At 41.3% G+C, this 19,024-nt stretch overlaps 1 protein-coding gene and 1 long non-coding RNA gene across 9 annotated transcripts in view; one reads left to right on the top strand and one right to left on the bottom strand.

Annotated features, from left to right (window-relative positions):
• The first annotated feature begins 4,800 nt into the window (after positions 1-4,800).
• The window catches only part of LOC104612766 (uncharacterized), a 31,290-nt gene continuing 17,066 nt past the window's right edge, over positions 4,801-19,024 (top strand). The window contains exons 1-12 of one of the 6 annotated variants that reach the window (XM_010280334.3): positions 4,801-5,004; positions 5,136-5,212; positions 5,583-5,771; positions 11,199-11,290; positions 12,877-13,067; positions 13,198-13,376; positions 14,020-14,367; positions 14,460-14,524; positions 15,621-15,669; positions 15,773-15,929; positions 16,502-16,586; positions 16,803-16,872. In XM_010280334.3, coding sequence (XP_010278636.1) covers positions 4,896-5,004; positions 5,136-5,212; positions 5,583-5,771; positions 11,199-11,290; positions 12,877-13,067; positions 13,198-13,376; positions 14,020-14,367; positions 14,460-14,524; positions 15,621-15,669; positions 15,773-15,929; positions 16,502-16,586; positions 16,803-16,872 — 1,611 coding nt within the window. In that variant the 5' untranslated portion in view covers positions 4,801-4,895. Of the gene's footprint in view, positions 5,005-5,135; positions 5,213-5,582; positions 5,772-5,900; positions 6,008-6,031; positions 7,705-7,794; positions 8,228-8,261; positions 10,896-11,198; positions 11,291-12,876; positions 13,068-13,197; positions 13,377-14,019; positions 14,368-14,459; positions 14,525-15,620; positions 15,670-15,772; positions 15,930-16,501; positions 16,587-16,802; positions 16,873-19,024 lie in introns of those variants that run through there. The other 5 variants (XM_088902735.1, XM_088902743.1, XM_010280335.3 and 2 more) reach the window with 5 other exon arrangements.
• LOC104612763 (uncharacterized) overlaps positions 5,383-19,024 on the bottom strand; it is a 31,922-nt gene continuing 18,280 nt past the window's right edge. Inside the window, exons 3-4 of one of the 3 annotated variants that reach the window (XR_016085280.1) lie at positions 12,754-12,932; positions 5,383-5,616 (exon numbers count right to left, since the gene is read on the bottom strand). This is a non-coding gene — a long non-coding RNA (uncharacterized LOC104612763). Of the gene's footprint in view, positions 5,617-11,597; positions 11,926-12,753; positions 12,933-19,024 lie in introns of those variants that run through there. The other 2 variants (XR_016085281.1, XR_016085282.1) reach the window with 2 other exon arrangements.

Below are 19,024 nucleotides of genomic sequence, written 5' to 3'. Positions count from 1 at the left end.
TGTTGCTGGAGAGGTGTAGACGGCTGGATGGCCTACTGCTTCCTGCTGCTGTTGTAGTTGTTGGCTTGAGGGGCGGCTTCTTCCGCCAGTGGAGTGGGGAACTTCTCTGCTTCCTTCATGTTGGTGTTGAACAAGGCTTCTTCGTGAGAAAGTTGTAGTGCAGAAACTTGCTTCCCATGAACCTTAGTAGAAGTCGTAACTGGTACCATGCAAGGGGAGCGCTCGTCCAAGATGCATAAAGAGTTGATGTGAGGTAGGAGTGTTGCTTCTGCTTGTCTCATGAAGTCCATTCCCAAGACAACTCGGAAGTCATCCAGGGGTACCACTGAAAGATTAATCTTGCTTGTCCACGGCCCAACTTGGAGGTCAACCCCACGAGCCATGCCTTCAATCGCCTTTGCCCCGGAGTTCACGGCCTTGATCCACCCTGTCTCTTTCACAGTGTTCAGCTTGAGTCACTTGGCCTCGGCAACTGAGATGAAGTTGTGGGAGGCCCCTGTATCAACAAGGGCTTGAGTCTGCTTCCCGCCGAGGAGGATGTCTACATACTTCAGCCCCCTTTGGGCTTTCTTTGGCCTTTCATGATTGGCCTCTTTCTTCACCATGGCGTTGAAGAGTTGAAGGGCGCCCACTCTAGGCGCCCGTACAGACTTTTCCTCATCACTTTGCTCGTCATCACTAAGCTTGGCGACAAGGGCATTGATTTTCTTCTTGGTTGGGCAGTTGCGAACCAAGTGATTTCCCCCACAAAGGAAGCAAGAAATTGGGGACCCAGCGGTTCTGGGCTTGTAACGGTGTTGAGGGCCTTGCTCTCCTTGTGGCTTCTTCCCATAGTCTTGTCTTGTTGGCTTGTTGAAGCTGGAGTTGTCGTACGGAGGGCGTGAGGGACTTGCTCCCCCACTCGATTTAGGGGAACGCGGGTTTTCTGGCTTAGGGGTTTCTTCATCTGACAAGCTGGTCTCATTGAGTTGCTCCGCCACTGCCATTGCCGTGGCGAGGTCCTGTACGTTGCGGCGTTGGAGTTCTAGTTCGGCCCATGGCTTCAGTCCGTCCATGAAGTTGAACAGTAGATCCTTGTCGGACATGTCCGTGATCTCCAAGGTAAGGGCTGAAAACTCTTTAACATAATCGTGGAGTGAGTCCTCATGCTTGAGTGATTTCAACTTCTTCCGTGCTAGGTACTCCACGTTCTTTGGGTAGAATTACCGCTTTAGTTCTCATTTGAAATCAGCCCATGTCTCGATGGTGCACGTACCCCGTTCAATGTCTTGGCATCGCCTGCGCCACCATAGCATAGCAATGTCAGTCAAATACATAATTACTGTACGAATTTGCGTTAGGTCATCATCAATGCCAGCGGCATGGAAATATTGTTCCATTTGCCACAAGAAGTTGTCAAGTTCTCTAGCATCTCGGGAGCCGGCATAAGGTGTGGGCTCCCGAATTTTCACACGAGCAGGGGCCAGTGTTGTGGAGGGGCTTGGAGTGCTGGCCACTAGTCTCTTGAGGAGCGTCATGTCTCCTCTTAGATCTTCCAATTGAGTCTGGAGGTCGGAGGGAGAGGCCATGGCCACTTTCATGGCCACCCATTCAGCTCTCATCTCATCCACCTGGTCTTGGATGTCGGATCGAGATGAGCTCCCTTCTTGTCGGGATTTTGTTCCAAGGACTTCCTTGAGGGTTCTATTCAGGACGTCTTGGACCTCGTTCATAATGCCATTTAAACGGGCTTCTAGGTCCACCACGGAGCTCTCAATTGTTTCCACATTCAAGTGGATTTCTTCTACTCGGTCACGCATCTCCCCAACAGTCACTTCACAGCGAAGGATGCGCGTGTCGAAGGCAGCAAGCGTGTCAACTGACTTGTCAAGCTTGCTTGTCTTGGATGTGCGACCCCCTGGGGTCTTCTCTGTAGTGGCTTCAACGCCTAGAGACTCATCAGTCTCCCTCGCATGGGCAAGGCCATGCCTAATCTCGTCGGTGAGTTCCTTGTTGTGCTTCATTGCGCCACCACTAGTGTTGCTATGCAAGGGTCACGAGCGTTGAGGAGCAACCTAGCTCTGATACCAACTGTCACGGGGGTAATCGTTGGGGCCCCGTGCGGCACTCGAAATGGGCGAGTAAGCCTACGAAACAAAGCAAACACACACACAAAGGCAACAAGAAGGCACACGAATTAGCAAAAGGCTACTTGTATTGCATAAATCAGTGGTAAGCACAAGCACACAGTACAGTGTCGAGGGGATCTCGTGCTTAACCTTTACACGCTTATGAGCTCACTCGACTACCTACCTCCCCTCAAAGAGTACGTTAAGCTTTTGGGGGAGTGACAATAAGAAACGTCAAAAAGATGAAAAAACATACTACAATATTACAATATTGCCATTAGCAGTCCCCCATACAAAAGTACATGTTTAGCCCACCCATGGCACACACTTGGACGTTGGAGTTGCGGCTGAAGGCACAGTGGATGGCACTTGATGGCGCGACGAAGAGAACCCTTGTTACAACCTGGCAGCGGTTTAAGCCCATTCTCGGGCCTAACCTCGCGTCGAAGGCTCGAAGCCCCTTGCTGTATTGGGTGCGGTGTCAGGTCCCGAGTCCACTAGCCCTCCTTTGCGGACCTTTAAAGAAGGCCGTGTTTCTTTCTGTCCAGATGAGGAAACAGTCCATAAGGCGAGATACCTGATTTGCAGGTCAAGAGTTAGTAAAGGTTTTAGCAATTGCTTATAGAAGGGTGAATTTTGGGAACCTTCTACTAGGGGTGACCTTTGGTATTGACCAAGAAGAACAGGTCAGAGAGTGGTTCAAAAATAAAGAGCTTGAAGGGGTATCTACTGTTTTAGAAGACTTGGATGGTAGTTCGATTTCTAAAGAATCGGAATTCGAGAGTAGCGGTTCAGATTGGTCCAGTGGCAATTTGGAATGTCTCGCAAGGTGTTGGAAATCGAAGCTTAAGTCTAAGCGGAGTGTAAGGGGTAGAGGAAGAAGAGGGAGAGGTAGATAGATGGCCTCTTTTTTCTCTCCCCTTGCCTCACTAGCATGTTTCTAACCATCTGGCGTCTGGGTCGCAGGCCATGTCCTTTTAAGTCTTATTTAAGTTATTTAAGTTGTTTTGGTGTACTGGTCTCTTTTTGTTCATTGGGAGATGGCAGCCTGTGTGTGGGGTGGGCTCTCTCTCTCTCTAGGAGTTGTAGGAACTCCCAGTGTATACTCCTTGTATACTTTATTTTTTAATAAATCATATCTTATCTTTTTCAAAAAGAATAATCTAATTATTAATTTGATGCAAATTCTAACATCTAAATCTAGGATAATTAGATTTGGAGTCAAATAGATTATTGGATTTTTGGAGTACATTGACAGCCCTTTGGGCAAGTAGGGCCCAACCTAACCCCTAAGTTCAACTTAGAAGCTATATATGCATATATTTAGATAACAAAATTTATATTAATACATAGATAGAAATTTTTATAATAAATTAAAATTAAATAAAAATAATTTATAAAAAACATCACAGTTTTATAATTAATGAGGGCAAGCCTGTCCCTATCCCAGGCCCAAACTTAGTATGCTTGGGGATGTGGGCTGGCTTTGGCCATCCTCCATAGCTCTTTCAGGTTCAATATTAACAAATTTTTATCAAAAAATAGTCAAAAACCCAAAAATAATGCATACATGGGTTGTGCTCTGTTTGGTTTAGTCAAATTACGCCAGATTACTCTTAAAGAATTAGGTCAGATTTAAGATTAAGCAAACCCCAACCCGAAGTCTTAAACCTCAAGCTCGAGTTTAGATTAATATAATTATAACTAAAAAGTTAATCTATAGATTAATTTAATTATCACTACAACCCCTTTATATATTTACTAATATTTAAGTATTTTAAATATGTAAATAACATTTACAAAAAGATTATACCATTTAATCATTAATAAAATAAAATAAATAAAATATAACACTAATGGATAATATGAAAAAACAATTATTTTATTAAGTAATTAACAGTAATTTATTATTTTTATTAAAAATTATTAATATAATTAATTTAAATTACTGAATTATTTTTATGATAAAATACTAAAATAAAGATTAATTATTTTAAAAACATTACATTCCTGATTTAAAATAATTATCAGTTTATATTGTTTCACTTTTCTTTAACAAATCCTGTATAGTAATAATATTAATAATAATAATAGATTTTGGTGGTTAAAACGACTTTTTGTAAAATGGACTTTTTGCAGGCGTTTATCCTGCTTTGGTGTTACTTGAAAAACAAGTTAAAAAGAACCATGAATATTCTAATATTGTGATTTTATATCTAAAGTTGTTTTGAGTTTAGGAGTAAATACAACAACATGAAATATATGATTATTTAATGTTGAATTCTTGTTCCATAACGTCAGATGGATCTCTCCATGAGAAACTCTCCACCCACCCTAAGGCTGACCCAGTAGCCCCGACGCTTCGGTTCCTTGCGTAAGTGGAGAATGGGTCGATTTATCCAAAAAATAAATAAAGTGGAGAATGGGTCGATTTATCAAAAAATAAAAAAATAAAGTGGAGAATGGGTCATTCACTGGTGTGAACTCCCCAAACTCAACAATTGCCACGTGGAGTCTGAGTCAAGCGTGGTTGGTAGCCTGTTGGGGCCAAGCAGGCAGTAGAATGATAGAAATCCAGTGTAATTGTGTAAATATAGAGACTTGTGGTGTGGGCCCTAGCGCACATTCACGGAACACTGGCATGTTGCCTCGTTATTGATTATTTACGAGTCCATCCTTCCCTCCAATTCAAAAACGCCACTTCCATTTCGTCCTCTCTCTCTCTCTCTCTCTCTCTCTCTCAGACACACACACAGAGTACACGAGCAGCCATTGCTTGCTAACCAAATGGAGTCGTCTTCCTTTGTCTCCAAAGCTAAAACGGCCTTCCATTCTGCGGCAGCGAAGGCGGAGAAAGTTCTGACGGACATCAAAGCAGACTTTAAGAGCGAGAGAGGTTCTTTTTGTCTTTAATTCCTTCATCTTCTTTTTGATTTTCCCCTTACTTCGTGTCTGAAATCTTTGTTTCTATGCGATATGTTTATTGCTTAATTCATTTATTTTATTCAATTAATTCGATCGGAGAAGAAACCGGAGAGCAATCTCAGAAAACTTCCAAGAAGCTCTCTGAGCACGAGCAGCGATTTATAAAGACCGAAGGAGAGGTAAAGATTGAATCTTTAATTCTCTATCTTCTTCGTTATAGTTAATATCTTGTTAACTCCACTGTGCCATCAATTTATTCTTTTGTTGTGTCCTAATTGAAATGTATGGCCAAGTTATTTCATTTTCCTTTAATTTGACGTTGTTTGTTTTATGAATTTTGGGGCATACATATCACCTTTTTGTTTTTCTTTTTCATTCTCTGATTTAAGAAAGGTTAATACAAGTTATGACTATGATATCATATTGTTCAATCATGCACAAATACTTCATAGATTCTAGTATACTTGGTGTTTCTTTAATGGATTACCATGAAGAAGGATTGCATTAAAGACCATCTGTATTGATGCTTTCATATGAATATATATGCAGAATCATAATGAACTCAAGCGTTCAAAGTGGATACCTGCACACCAAGGGAAAAAGCATAATTGGTACGATTGGCAAGAGCAGTTGAAGAACATGACAAAACGAAAAACAGAAGGAGATAAGAAGAAATTTGAAAACTTGAATTCCGCTTTTCCAGCTGTTGACGGACAGCTATTGAATTCTGAAATGAAAGTAATTAAATTCTACTCTTTTTGTCATTGCAAGTCATATTTAATTATTTTTTTTTTGATATGCATGAATCTGCATTTAATCTTTGACTAACGTGTTTTATATTAACATTATTATTGAAATATTGTTCAGAGGGAAGTTCAATATGATGAATTTGTGTTTGCAAAATTGTGACTCTGAAGCCATTTGCTCTTCTTTGGATATTGATGGTGTGCGATCTAAATACTGCGCGTACTAAGGTTTGTTCCGTTTTTGAAGGAGAGCAATATGTTGATAAGGTTTATCATTTACCTCCGATTCAGGTGGAGCTAGGACGAGTCTCATCGTGATCTCGAGAAATTCGGGGTCTGTTGGGGAGGCCTTTGGAGTCGGTTATGTGGCGTTTCGACTCATTAGCTCTGAAATGGCACTTCGATTCTTTATTCCCGAACTGTATTGGGTGTCGAGGTGTCTCTATGCCAAGGTGGTTTTTTAGGACGAGGTGGTTGGATACTCGAGCTCCGAATGTTGCGAAACGGGTTCTTTTGGTTGAGTTGTCACCCCTCGAGCAGATCGCGTTTACGTGTCCCCTTCTTACTAGGTCGTGCCAAATCACCCTTCATCAATTGCCCCCACTCCTCATGCCAAAGGTCCTAACCCGGTGCGGGGAGTTCATGACGAGTCCAGGTGGATTTGGCACGAAATCTAGACAATTTGGAGGGTGAACCGTTAGTCGGGTCTGTTCAACCATCTGGCTCAACCATGAAATGACCCAGGTCGCGTCTCGAGCACGCGCGAACATCACACTGTTTATAAATTCCGCGGATGCCAAAGGGCACGCTCAATCGATTTCGTCCTCGGGTAGCGTGCAACCAGTTTTTATGGGAGCCATCGGATCATACATGTCTCAACCATTGATTGCTGAATGTGGTGGACTATAAATAGAGGGCCGAAGGGCCCATTACCTTCGCCATAAATCGTGTAATTGAGCTCGCCATTCTTCCCTTTGTGTTCGAAGTCGTTATCGTCTTTTTGGTGAGTTCGTCTTCTTTCACTAGTTGTTCCCCTTTCCTTTTCCTGTCCAATATGTCTAGTGCTAGCATAGATAGGTTACTTAGTGATTCTAGTGAGCCCGAGGGTGCTGAGGTACGGTCCTCGGCTCCCGCCGGTGAGGCCAACTCTTTGCTAGAGAGCTCCTCTTTACACATTTTAGGGGAAACGCCTTTACCAGACGTCGGGCCATCTCGGCTTGAGGAACCCGAACCTCAGGTAGAGCGACCAACCTCCGGAGAGGGGGTCCCATCTTCTTCTCGAGGTTGGGATCCGGACAACTTTGGCCCTTCCACGATGGCCTCGGACAGATTGTTGTCCTTGGTATCCTGTTACCGTCTCCCTGACACCCTTGTCTTCAGTATTCCTTTGGGTCAATACCCTTGGGTTCACGTTCATCACGAGCTTGTGGTTTTTGAGGAGCAGCTTGTAGCTGGGTTGCGCTTCCCGTTCCACCCTTTCATCGTAGAAATCATTAAGTTCTTTAACATCACTATTGACCAGCTACACCCGAACTCCATCCGTACCACTGTTGGCACGATCTCACTTTTCCACGAGTATAACCGACCTCTTACCTTAGACATATTTAGTTCGATTTGCTCCATCAAGAAGAACTCTTCTTGCCTGCACAGGGACACCCGACAAAGCTATTATCTCTCCTCGCCCTGGGTTCGAGGTTCTGTTCGGTAACCCAAACAAAGTATCGACCTGGAAGAGGAGGTATTTCTTTGTTCAGAATCCTGAGAGATGGCCATTCTTGACTCATTGACGAGTGGCCATTAAGGACCTCGGGTAAGGTTGGATGTTGAGACTAGGGCAGTCATTAACTCTTGGAGGGACCTCAGCCTTGAAATGAAAGATTTCCTGGCTGAGGAAAAGCTTGTACGAGCTGGGCTGAGTCCTCCTGGTAGGTCTCCACCTCGGCACACACATTGCTTTTCCTTTTTTTTTTTGCACTTACTTCAGTTCGTGGATAACTTTTTCTTCTCTCTTGCAGAAGCTATGACGGGTGTTGACGTTGCTAACCTTCTGAGGAGTGTTCAGCGAAGGAGAGCATAATGACTCCGCGACTCGGGTTTCTTAAGAGCAAGGATGCCGTGTTTCCTGCGGAGGTCGCAGAGTGGGCTGACATGCCAACGAGTTAGCATGGAGGGAGAGCGGCTAGCTATTGTATGGTGGTAACCTGCCCCTTTGTTTACCTTCTTATTCTTCTATTAATGGTATTTACGCTTGCTTTCTATTTATTAGGTGAATTCCGCTATCCATCTATGAGGACGTACTTGGCTGACTGGTGCTCTACCCTCTGAGCTGCATTGCATTCCGCAGGTAGGGTCCCGTGTAGCAGATAACTCGCGAGTGGGTCGATCCAGCTCGGTTTCGCTTGTGACACGGGAGCGACCTCTTCTGCTCCTCGAGAATGCTGGGCCGAGGTAAGCCTTCTATGTACACAGTTCGCATAGTGTTGTTGCTCGTGCTAGGTAGTCGTGACAAGGCGTCGGCCTCAGCGTTCTTGGACCTCGGAATTTGTCTGATAAAGCAGGAGACGAAGTTGCGCAGGATCTCTTTGACTTTGGCCAAGTAACCTGCCATAGTGGGGTCATGGGCTTCGAACTCACCAGTGACTTGGTTAACCACTAGTTGTGAGTCGCTACATACGATGAGGTGCTTTGCTTTCATTTCCTTTGCTAAGGTTAGCCCGACGACCAGTGCTTCATATTCTGCCTCGTTGTTCGATGCCTTGAATCCGAACCGGATAGTGTTCCGATACCAAGTTCGGACTACCCCCCTAAACGTAGTGGAGAAGGCCACACACATGTAGGACTCATCATTCCCAGCTAGGTGCATCTGAGATTGGAAAGAATCCACATGGTCATTGGGGTCGAATGATCTGTCATATTTGTCTAACGGAGGCACCTTGAAATCTTTCAGCATTGGAATTGCCAATAACTCGAGAGATAGTGGGGATGACCGGCAAAGTAGTGGAGGCGTAGTCTTCGTAGCCACCGAGCTCACTTCTTCCTTTTCTTTGGCTTGCTCTGCTTGCTGGCCTGGTTTCGTCGGCGGGTTGCTCCTGGCTAGAGTAGATACACGAATCACTTTAAATACAAGAAGCCGAGTAGGCGGATTGGTCCGAGTGGAGAGAAAAAAAAAGATTGAACTGAAAATCTTTTCTGGAGATATCCATTTTCCTGGAGAAACAGATAAGATATCCCGGCATAGTGGCATCTTGATACCACCAGGAGCGGAAAAAAAAATTCTAAGGAATCAAAAACAAAATTGAAAAATTGGATCTATATCCAACGGATTACACCTACCAAGAAGGTCGAATGACCCGTCATATTTGTCTAACGGAGGCACCTTGAAATCTTTCGGCATTGGAGTTGCCAATAGCTCGAGAGATAGTGGGGATGACCGGCAAAGTAGTGGAGGCGTAGTCTTCGTAGCCACTGAGCTCACTTCTTCCTTTTCTTTGGCTTGCTCTGCTTGCTGGCCTGGCTTCGTCGGCGGGCTGTTCCTGGCTGAGGGGCGGCGTGTCTTGAGACGTTGCCGTTGTTGCTTCTTCACCGGATCGGCGTTGGTGCTGCTGATTTCAGTCTGATATGATATTTCGGCATTATCGCGAGGTGGATCCTGGTTCCTTCTCGCTAGGTTCTCTTGGTTGTGGGGTTCGTACTGGCTATCATGAGGGACGGGGGGGGGGGGGGTGGTCCTGCCTCAAGTTTGTGCCCCGAACTCCGAGCTGGTTATTATCTCCTCACGAGCCATCGTTTTTCTGCTGGGAGTGCCGAGGCAAATTGGCCCTGTTGAGATGATTATCCCCGGACTTGCTCATAAAATTTCCCTACGAGACTGGAGGAGTGTGCTGACTGTTTCTCCTCCCACGGGGTGAAACCTGACCCCTAGGAGGAATCGGTACTTGCGAGGTCCCCTCACCCCGATGAGGGGATCGGTTGATGTTCTGGTTAGTTCCAGGTCAATTCGGGTTGTGGCCTTGACGCAGTCTGGTGTGCCGAGGTGGAATTGGCTGCTGCTGCAGTGGTGGGAATTGGTGCTGATACTGCTGGTACAGATAGTACTACTAAAATTGTTGGACCTGCTGCATTTGGATCTGTATTGCCCGGACGCACTGGATGAGGTCATGGAATTGGGAGTGCCCGATTCCAAGAGGGACCACGGATGGCTCGGAGAAAGTCGTGCCCACTGGGGGAAGTGGGACGCTCACTTGCGTAGCGCTCTGCGACACAAATAGTGATGGGATTCTGGACATGGTAAGAGGAATAGTAAATTGGCCAATGCATACCGTAGGACCTTGGGGGAAGGTTGATTGTTGATCTTGCCCCCCCGGTAACGTTTATCTCGATACTTTTTCCGGTGTTGCTGGAAGAGTCCATTGTGATAGATAAAACTGCGACTAAAGTTGGGATGACCTTTCGATCGTTTCCCACAGATGACGCCAATTGATGGTGCGCGATCTAAACACTCCTAGCTGGAAGACGATCCGAACTCTAGTTGGGCGACGAGCTGGACCAATCTGCAGAATAGTAGATCAGAGAACCTGGGGTAACTGACCCGGTGAGGTCGCTCCGATGCTTAAGTCAGTACTTATACTATGAATGTGAGCTGAGTCTTGAGTGCTTGAATGCTAGTGAGTAAAATAATCATGCGTACCTTTGCCTTGAGGTTTCTTGTCCTTATATAATGGAATAGTCGTGGGCCTTACGAAAGAGCTCTGGGATCTCCGAGCTGTGCAAATAAGGTTTGTTCCGTTTTTGAAGGAGAGCAATATGTTGATAAGGTTTATCGTTTACCTCCGATTCAGGCGGAGCTAGGATGAGTCTCATCGTGATATCGAGAAATTCGGGGTCTGTTGGGGAGGCCTTTGGAGTCAGTTATGTGGAGTTTCGGCTCATTAGCTCCGAACTGGCACTTCGATTCTTTATTCCCGAACTGTATTGGGTGTCGAGTTGTCTCTATGCCAAGGTGGTTTTTTAGGACGAGGTGGCTGGATACTCGAGCTCCGAATGTTGCGAAATGGGTTCATTTGGCTGAGTTGTCACCCCTCGAGCAGATCGCGTCTACGTGTCCCCTTCTTACTAGGTCATGCCAAATCACCCCTCATCAGATATATTAAATTATTAACTACACTAGTTAATATATTCAATTTCTGATGACAAGTTGACAGCGCTTGTCATTGAACTGATCCAGATGGTCCCTCTCTAGGCTTGTCACTGAGATGCTTGCTAGATTTCTTGTTTTCTTTGCATAATACTATTAGTAGCACTTTGAAAGGTTCTCAAGCACTTAAGATACTTTTTCTTACATTGATGGAAATTATGAAATTCTTTTTCTTTAAAATTATTATGGTACTTCTGTATGAAACTGAAATTAATATTTTAACAGGGTTTAGAAAGTGGGAATATAAATATAAATGCTCCCTGCATGGCTAAAATTCCTCCAGCATCCATCCTTAAGCAATTGGCAGTGGCTGTTGAGTAAGTTACTCTTCTTAACCTTACAAGCAATGATTCAACTTATTTTACTGATTACTCGTTTACTCTTTTTGCATTGCTATTATGGGAATAAACATCACTTTTTTTCTATGTTTTCTTTATAGTTTTCATCTTTTGCTCCTGAGCCCAGATGGAGGGTTATGACAGGCTGGTAGATGGTGCAGAACCTTTTCTCAAAGAATTTAACTAATCTTGATCCAGTATTTTAAGCTGCTACAAGTCTCTAGACATATTGGAAGGGCAGAACAGGATTTTCGTAGCTGATAACAAGAAATGGGGGGGGGGGGGGGGGGGGGGTAGACCATAATGATGAGCATGATGCACATCATTCCTTTTGTTGGATTTTTTTAGTTTCTCTACTTTATCTTTACCTGTTCATTGTGTTCTTAAAGGGAAACACATTGCATAATTCCTTGGTCTCTATTTATGTAAACTTTGAACTGGAAAGGCATATTTCCTTAGCCAGTCAGCTCTTCTCCATGTATTCTTTATTCCGTTCCCCTTAATGGTTGTGTCATTTCTCCTTGTTGGATTGCCTTAGGATATCAAAAGAATTCCAAATTTACTATTTTCATATCAACGGATTCTCAACTAGGCCACGAATGTGCAGCTTTGACCTGTTACAGCAATTTAGCAACATGAATGTGGCTTGATCTTTGTAGAAGAAGTAATAGTTCAGAACAACATAGTAGAACTAGTGGCCTTTGTTACTGATTTTAGTTGAAGCATTTCTGGTATCATTTTAGATGATGCTGCATCATATATGAAGTGCAGTTTTCATTTATTTTCACCTTAGTGTTACAGAAATTCAGACTTCAATGAACTGCCATATATGAAGTGCAACTATTGACCTCTATTTTGCACTGGTTTTCTTTGTCGTGACATTACATTGTAGTTTATTTACAAAGTACTAATCACAGTGGCATATAGCTCCATATTGGCACCACATTCTAAGACCTCAGGAAATTTAGTGTGTGAAGTATGGGAATATGTAAACCATTTAACATTTGGAAATAGAGTCGGTGTAGATAAACCTAACCAGACCTTTGGTCCTCTATAAGTTGTGCATCATTTCCCAAATTCAGTAATATGGGACTTTGGTAGTAGTTTTCATTTTTCAATAGGTTAGAATTATACTTGTCATGTAGATGTTAGTGTTTTTCTGAAAATCTTGCTATCTGATAGCTGAATATTATGGTAGTCACTCTCACAAAAGTATCCCTAAATGGGTATATTTGCTTCAATCAGATAGTGAACTAAGACATGTGTAATGTGATAAATCTTACAATCTTTTCTAAACCTAGTAAGTTTCTTATGCCACTTTTGAGTCTAGTGAGGACAACAAAGCCTTTTTCTATTTAAAAAACCTGATATCCTTTGCAAAAGAAAAAGAAAAAGAAAAAGAAAAAGAAAAAGAAAAAAGGGGATGGATATGAAAACTCTACCTCAGTAAGCATGGTTAATTCCATTTTCTTTTTCTCCTGCATTTGTTCAGGTTCTAGTTTCAACCATTGAGTTTTGATTACATGCTCAATGAGTTTCCAATTTCACTTTTTTCCTCTGTTCAGGTATGGAAAAAACTATAAATCAGTGAAAGATCTTGCGTTGTCTAGAGATTCTTCACCTGAAAGAGAGAGGGCAAGCTTGAGTTTTTCTGCAGTGAAGTCATTGATGCTTCGTGAAAAGGACGAAAAATCAAATTTTGAATGTGGCAATGATGATGAAACATTCTTATTAATCCAATCATTATTTGATGCAGGTATATTTCCTTTGATTTGTATTTATTGACTCAATGGATGTTCTTTCTCTAGGTTGAATTTCTGATCTTTAGTTTCTTAGCAATGTCATAATTTTTCACTTCCATTATAATATTTGCAAGATATTCGCAGAGGATTATTTCTGCAGATGGAAGAATGCCTCTGGGTCAGCAACACCAACAGTGGCATCTTTGCCAAGATATTTTCATACTGCCCCTTCAGAAACCTTTGTTACTAGGCTATCTGAAGTCATGGGGAGATTCAATACCCTTCAAAAAATGGTGTCCTTTTGGTGCAGAGTGGTTGATGAAGTATGTATAAGTTTTACAACTTGACTTAAGATAACTCTATTCTTTTCTGTTATTCTTATTTAATGTCAGATAACTGTTCTTACCCAGCACAGTTAGCGTTGCTAGTTGTTCTTAATGTATGTGGATACATGAATATATCTAAAAATTTGACTTGACAAATGAATTAATATACATATTTGCATAGATAGGACAGTGTGTTTCTTTCAACAAGATACTATTTTGGTGCTTGTGATATATATTTTCTTTTGCAACCAGGTGATCTCAATCTTCATTTATGTGTAGCAAACTAAAAAGCATTCAGAACAAAAAGTTACTCATTAACAATATCTTTTGTGACCAAATGTAGAAGAGTGAAAACTATTTTCCTTCATTCAAAACTTCCAAACCAGTTACATAATCTTCAGGCATCCTAGCATTATGGGGCAGTTCTTTGATCTTTAATTCTTGTTTTCCTTAGTACACACCTACATGGGTCTTACATGCTGTTCACCTTTTCAGTGTCTTTTTTGCTTTTTCCCCACACACAAGGCTTTTTATGTCTCAGCTCTGTATTTTCTGGCCTAGGTTCAGTTTGATGCACTAATACAACTATACCAAATCTATTTGTCTTTAGTGTCATTTGAAAATCTTCTCTCTCATGCAGCTGAGAAGAAGGTGGACTGAAGGACAGCCTGTACCTGGCATGCCTCTAGATGAGAGCCCAGATCTAAATTCATGTCTTCTGCATCAACAATTACAAGTTATTAACTGTTGTCTTTCCAGGAAGCATCACCGCATTATTGCCACTCGATCACTGGATTCTGTAACAAGAGTAGCCAGTCCAAATTCCGAAGAATCATTTGTTTCTCATGACATGGTTTCTTCAAGTCCTATCATGTATGCAAGGATTAACTCTGGCAATCTTGTTCTCCGTCTAGGAGCTGATCATTGTTCTAAAAAGAATTTAACTCTTCTGGAAACTGGTGAATCTATATTCTCTCCTGTTACTCAGGTTTAAGACATACCTAGCTGGATAAATTTTTCCTTAGCTTTTTGGAAATACTTTACAAATGCTATGATCTAAACATATGTGTGCATATGTAGGAGGGTCCTGTTCTAACTGAAGAACTAATAAGAGAAACAGAGGAGTTTGTGATGCAAACAGGGAGGTTAGTCTATTTAGAAAATTTATTTAATTGATTGTTCTGTGAAATATCCTAATTGTGAATAACCTCAATTTTTTTATCTTTTAATTTTTAAATTCAGAAGACAATACTGTGAACCCACTGTATTTGATCAAGCACTAAAGGGGACAAAACTGCAATTTACTAGTACTTTACTATAGCCAAAATTCAGAGGAATTAACTGATGTCTACTGGGGAGTGTGATCCTTCAAATCCTTTTTGCTACCTCAGTTGATATAAGATCACCCTTTAATGGTCCTTACAGAAGTTCTGCACAGAATCACTCCTTGCTAGTGGTATTTGTTGGTCTTCATTGTACATAACCAAATAGGGCTGCAAGTTGAAGAATTTCAACTACATGGGGCTTTAAGGCCCATTGAAAATTTAACAATTCCCTATCCAGCCCAACTTGTACCTCTATGACCAAACTATAGTGGTTGGTTCTTCTTTATCACCTCTTGGAGCTGTTTCAGGTTCTCTCAAAGGAAAAATTGCTCCTCATTTTATATTTCCCTCTTCCATCATTTTTCCTTTTCAGTTTATTCATCTTAACTGCTTAATATAGGAGCAATTATTTTTCTCTTTATTGCCTAACCTTATGTTTATAAAGTACTCCTGATCTCAGTGCCAATATGTAGAATTTCCCTGTTGATTGATAGTAAGAAATGCCTCGATGCAATACCACCTTTATTCTACAACATTCTCAACATTACTTATAATGTTGTGAAATTTGTAAATGAACAAGACATGTAATGAATAAACTAACAATTAGATTTCCAACTATTATTACAAATAAGATGTATGGAAATTTTGAACAGGGCCTATTTGCCCCATATTTACCATTTGGTCAGTAATGAGATTTACTAATATACTCGTCAAGAAGTTTCACAAAATGGTTATGGTACCATGGTCATATTCTTAGAATTGCTGATAGTGTTGTAACTCTGTAAGATGCCAAAATAGTAGACGCAGAGTGAATATAATATATATGTATGATATATATTTACATTTTGTTTTTCTACCATTATTAATCTTCATAATCCTTGGAACTAATTCTAAGTGATCTCTCTGTTATGCTCAGTCTTGGTGCTGGGTGTTCTCAACTCCTATCTGACATGCAGGCATTCAAGGTGATGTCTAATTGTGAAGTCAAATTTATAGATGTTTGCACATCTTGTAAATGGTTAATAATGCTTGCTGTTTAACTCAAGTATACTCTATTTCATGTACTAGGCTGCAAATCCTGGATGCATATTAGAAGACTTTGTAAGGTGGTACTCTCCAGCAGATTGGATAGAAACTGAACGAAGTAATGAGACCAAAGACTCTTTTGATGGTGGAGATCCATCATCTAAAAGAGGCCAACTAAGTAGTCGGATGCAAAAAGAAGGTCAACTCTCCTCATTTTGTCATTTTTTGCTTCTTAAAGCAGGCTATGTAATTTGTGGAATATTTCGATTCTGTTATAAAATTCTAGAGAAACCATAATGAAAACATTCATTTTCTGTTTAAATTAATCAGTGGACATGTATAGAATAAAAATTGAAACTGCAATTATTTATCCTAGACTGATAGCTTTACTTTGGCATCTGGGACAGGAGCTATGCAGAGTTATTAATTCTTTGCTTAAATAAAATGATGATGCAGTGCCATGAAATATCATCTGATGTTATTGAGGTCATATCCTTCAATAGACTCCTTTCTCTACAGATAGGGGGTTTGTGGTGATCTTTGAATGTTATTCAGGAAATTTTCTAAACTTGGATGATGACTTCGTTACCGTGTCCATGGCAACAGCCAAAAATGTGGAGTTTGTTTTGTTAGAACAGAAAATCAGCTTAGTACTAATTCAGTAGTTTGGAAACTTTTATCTGGTTAGGTTACTGTATGAAAAACATAAATTCTTGGTGTATATTTTCCACTGACCAAATGATAATGTTATTTATACTTGTTCACATCTAGGTAATTTATGGCGTGAACTTTGGAAAAATGCTAAGCCATTACCTGCTGCTAAACAGACACCACTATTTGATGAGGATTTGGCAGTGTAAGAGATTTTTCTTCTTGCTTTTCCTTTTCCATTTTGAGAGAACCTTTAGGATTGTGGTTCTTTCCTTGCAAAAGCTTAAAACAAGGAAATTGAAAGCTAGCAGAGGGATGATCACACCTTTAAGACAATGCAATTGTGCATGATTTTCACCTTTTTTGATGTTTATAAAAACTAAAATCTGATAAAGACATTTGGATTGTTTTAATTTTGTAGGGAAGGCATCCTGAATACTTTGGAGGACATCCAACCTGCTGACCTTTTTAAACAACTATTTGCTTCATTAGTAAGTTTTGCAGTATATCTCATTTTTCTATTCCATTTCTGTCTTCTACACCAATTATTTTCTGCATTGTAGATAGAAAAAAATATTATTTTCCCACCTGCAACTGGAAATGGGTAGCTCCAACTGATTATAATCTTCCTACTTCCTAGGCTCATATACGAAACTGCACCCTATCCATGAATTGCACTTTTGAAATGGTTTATGCATGCTGTTGAATAAGTTAGTCTTACTTTAGTTTAGTGCTGCAAGGGCACATATGTAATTTTACATTGTTTTATTATTTGAGTGGTTGCCCTAATATAAACATCAAAAAAGCTGGCACCGCCAGCTGATGTTCTTTTCCTCTCCAAAACCTTTTTTCTCTTTTCTCTCTTCTCTCTTCTCCCTCCTCTTCTCTCACTATTCTGAGATCCTGCTGCGTGTTTACCAAGAAAACATGGTATCAGAGTGACAGATCAAGTCTTAGGAGTAGTGTGATCAGTCCTTTTCTTTATCCAGCTGCTTTCTTTGTCCATTGGTGATCGAATCAAAGAAAAGGGATTTCTGGTTGACATGAGGAGGCTTGTTGTGATTCTTCCTCTCCCCTCTTGGTCGTGGGCCCAAAAAACACCAAGGGGAGGGAAGGCGAATGCTGTGAAAGGTTTTTCTTTTTTTTTTTTTTTTGTTTTCTTTTCTCCTCAACTTTGTGGATCGAATTGATCCTTCTGTACCCAGGTGAGTGGGTTATGTGGGTCTAATGACCTGTGGCTGTTGTGAGAGTGTTTCCTCTCAGCCTATGTGGATCGAGTGATCCTTCTTGTGCCCTGAAAGGTGGGCTGTTCAGGTCTGCATGTTCTGTAACTACTGTGACAGCAGTTTTTCTTTCCTTAGTTCCTTGAAACTTCAGTGGTCGTGTGAAAAATTGATGAATTATTGTTTGGAGGGACTGATCAGACCTGATTTTTTATATGTTTTGTACATCTGAACTGGTTCAGTAGGGTTGTAATATGAGAACAAGTGATGTTGTGTGATCAGATTTGATTATGCTGTGTGAGAACAAGAATTTTGTTTTTGTGCCCAGAACTGTGGCTGGACTAAGGTTTTAAATTTTTTGACTGAACTGTGAATCTGAACTGAACTGAGAACTAGTTCTTTGATTGAATTGTGACTGAACTGAAATCAAGTACCATGTCTTCTGATGATTCTGATATGTCTGGTGTGACCTCTAGTTAGAGTGGAATGAATGGAGGCTTTGACATGAGTTTTCCCATTGCTGTGATTCCCTTTGATGGTCTCAATTACCTAGAATGGTCAAGGGGAATCAAGCTCTACATAATTGCAAGGGGAAAAGTGGGGTATATCAATGGTAGAGTTAAAGAACCACAGTTTGGAGGTGTAGAACATGATAGGTGGGACTAGGAAAATAGCATGGTGATGTCATGGCTGTTATTGCCCATGCTACCACAAGTGAGAAAGACCTTCATGTGGGCAGAAATAACTCATGAGATATGGGAGCAAGCTAAATCTACATATTCAGAACAATGACATTATGCCAAAATATATCAGTTGTAGGCTATCTCCTCAACTTGTAAGCAGGGGGAGAGGAGTCTCTCTGTCTACTATTTAGACTTGACCTCTATTTGGAAAGAACTAGATCATTATCAGAACATAGATTGAAAATGTGATGCAGATGCTAAAGCATACAAGTCTTTGGTTTCCCAACAAAGGGTGTTTGCCTTCCTCTTAGGGCTGAATTCCACATATGAATCTATCAGGGTTCAGATATTGGGGAATAAAGATCTCCCATCAATGCAAGAAGTGTATGCTCTAATACAGTTAGAAGAGAGCAGACGGAATGTGATGAATAATTCTAAGGGGGAGCAGAGTAAAAATTCTAGACATACTTGGGATACATGTTGGGAACTTCATGGGAAGCCAAAGTGGGCCTAGGAGTTGAGTAAAAAATCAAACCAGAATAAGAAGCCAGGACAACAAGGTCAAAAGAAGTTTAATGCAACAAACTTAGCCTCTCAAGAGCCTCAATCATCTACCACTACCATGAGCCCTTTTGTGATTGATCCTAGAGAAGATATCATTAATTCTTTCTGTGACCATTTGGAGCTGTATGGGAGGGCAATCTGCCAAATGGGTTCTGCTTCTCCCCCCTCAACTT

Source organism: Nelumbo nucifera, chromosome 1, assembly GCF_055504915.1.
Source record: "Nelumbo nucifera cultivar China Antique chromosome 1, China Antique-T2T, whole genome shotgun sequence".
NCBI classification, from domain to species: Eukaryota; Viridiplantae; Streptophyta; class Magnoliopsida; order Proteales; family Nelumbonaceae; genus Nelumbo; species Nelumbo nucifera.
Note: the sequence above shows the minus strand (reverse complement) of the source record. Positions and strands in the feature narration are given on the sequence as shown.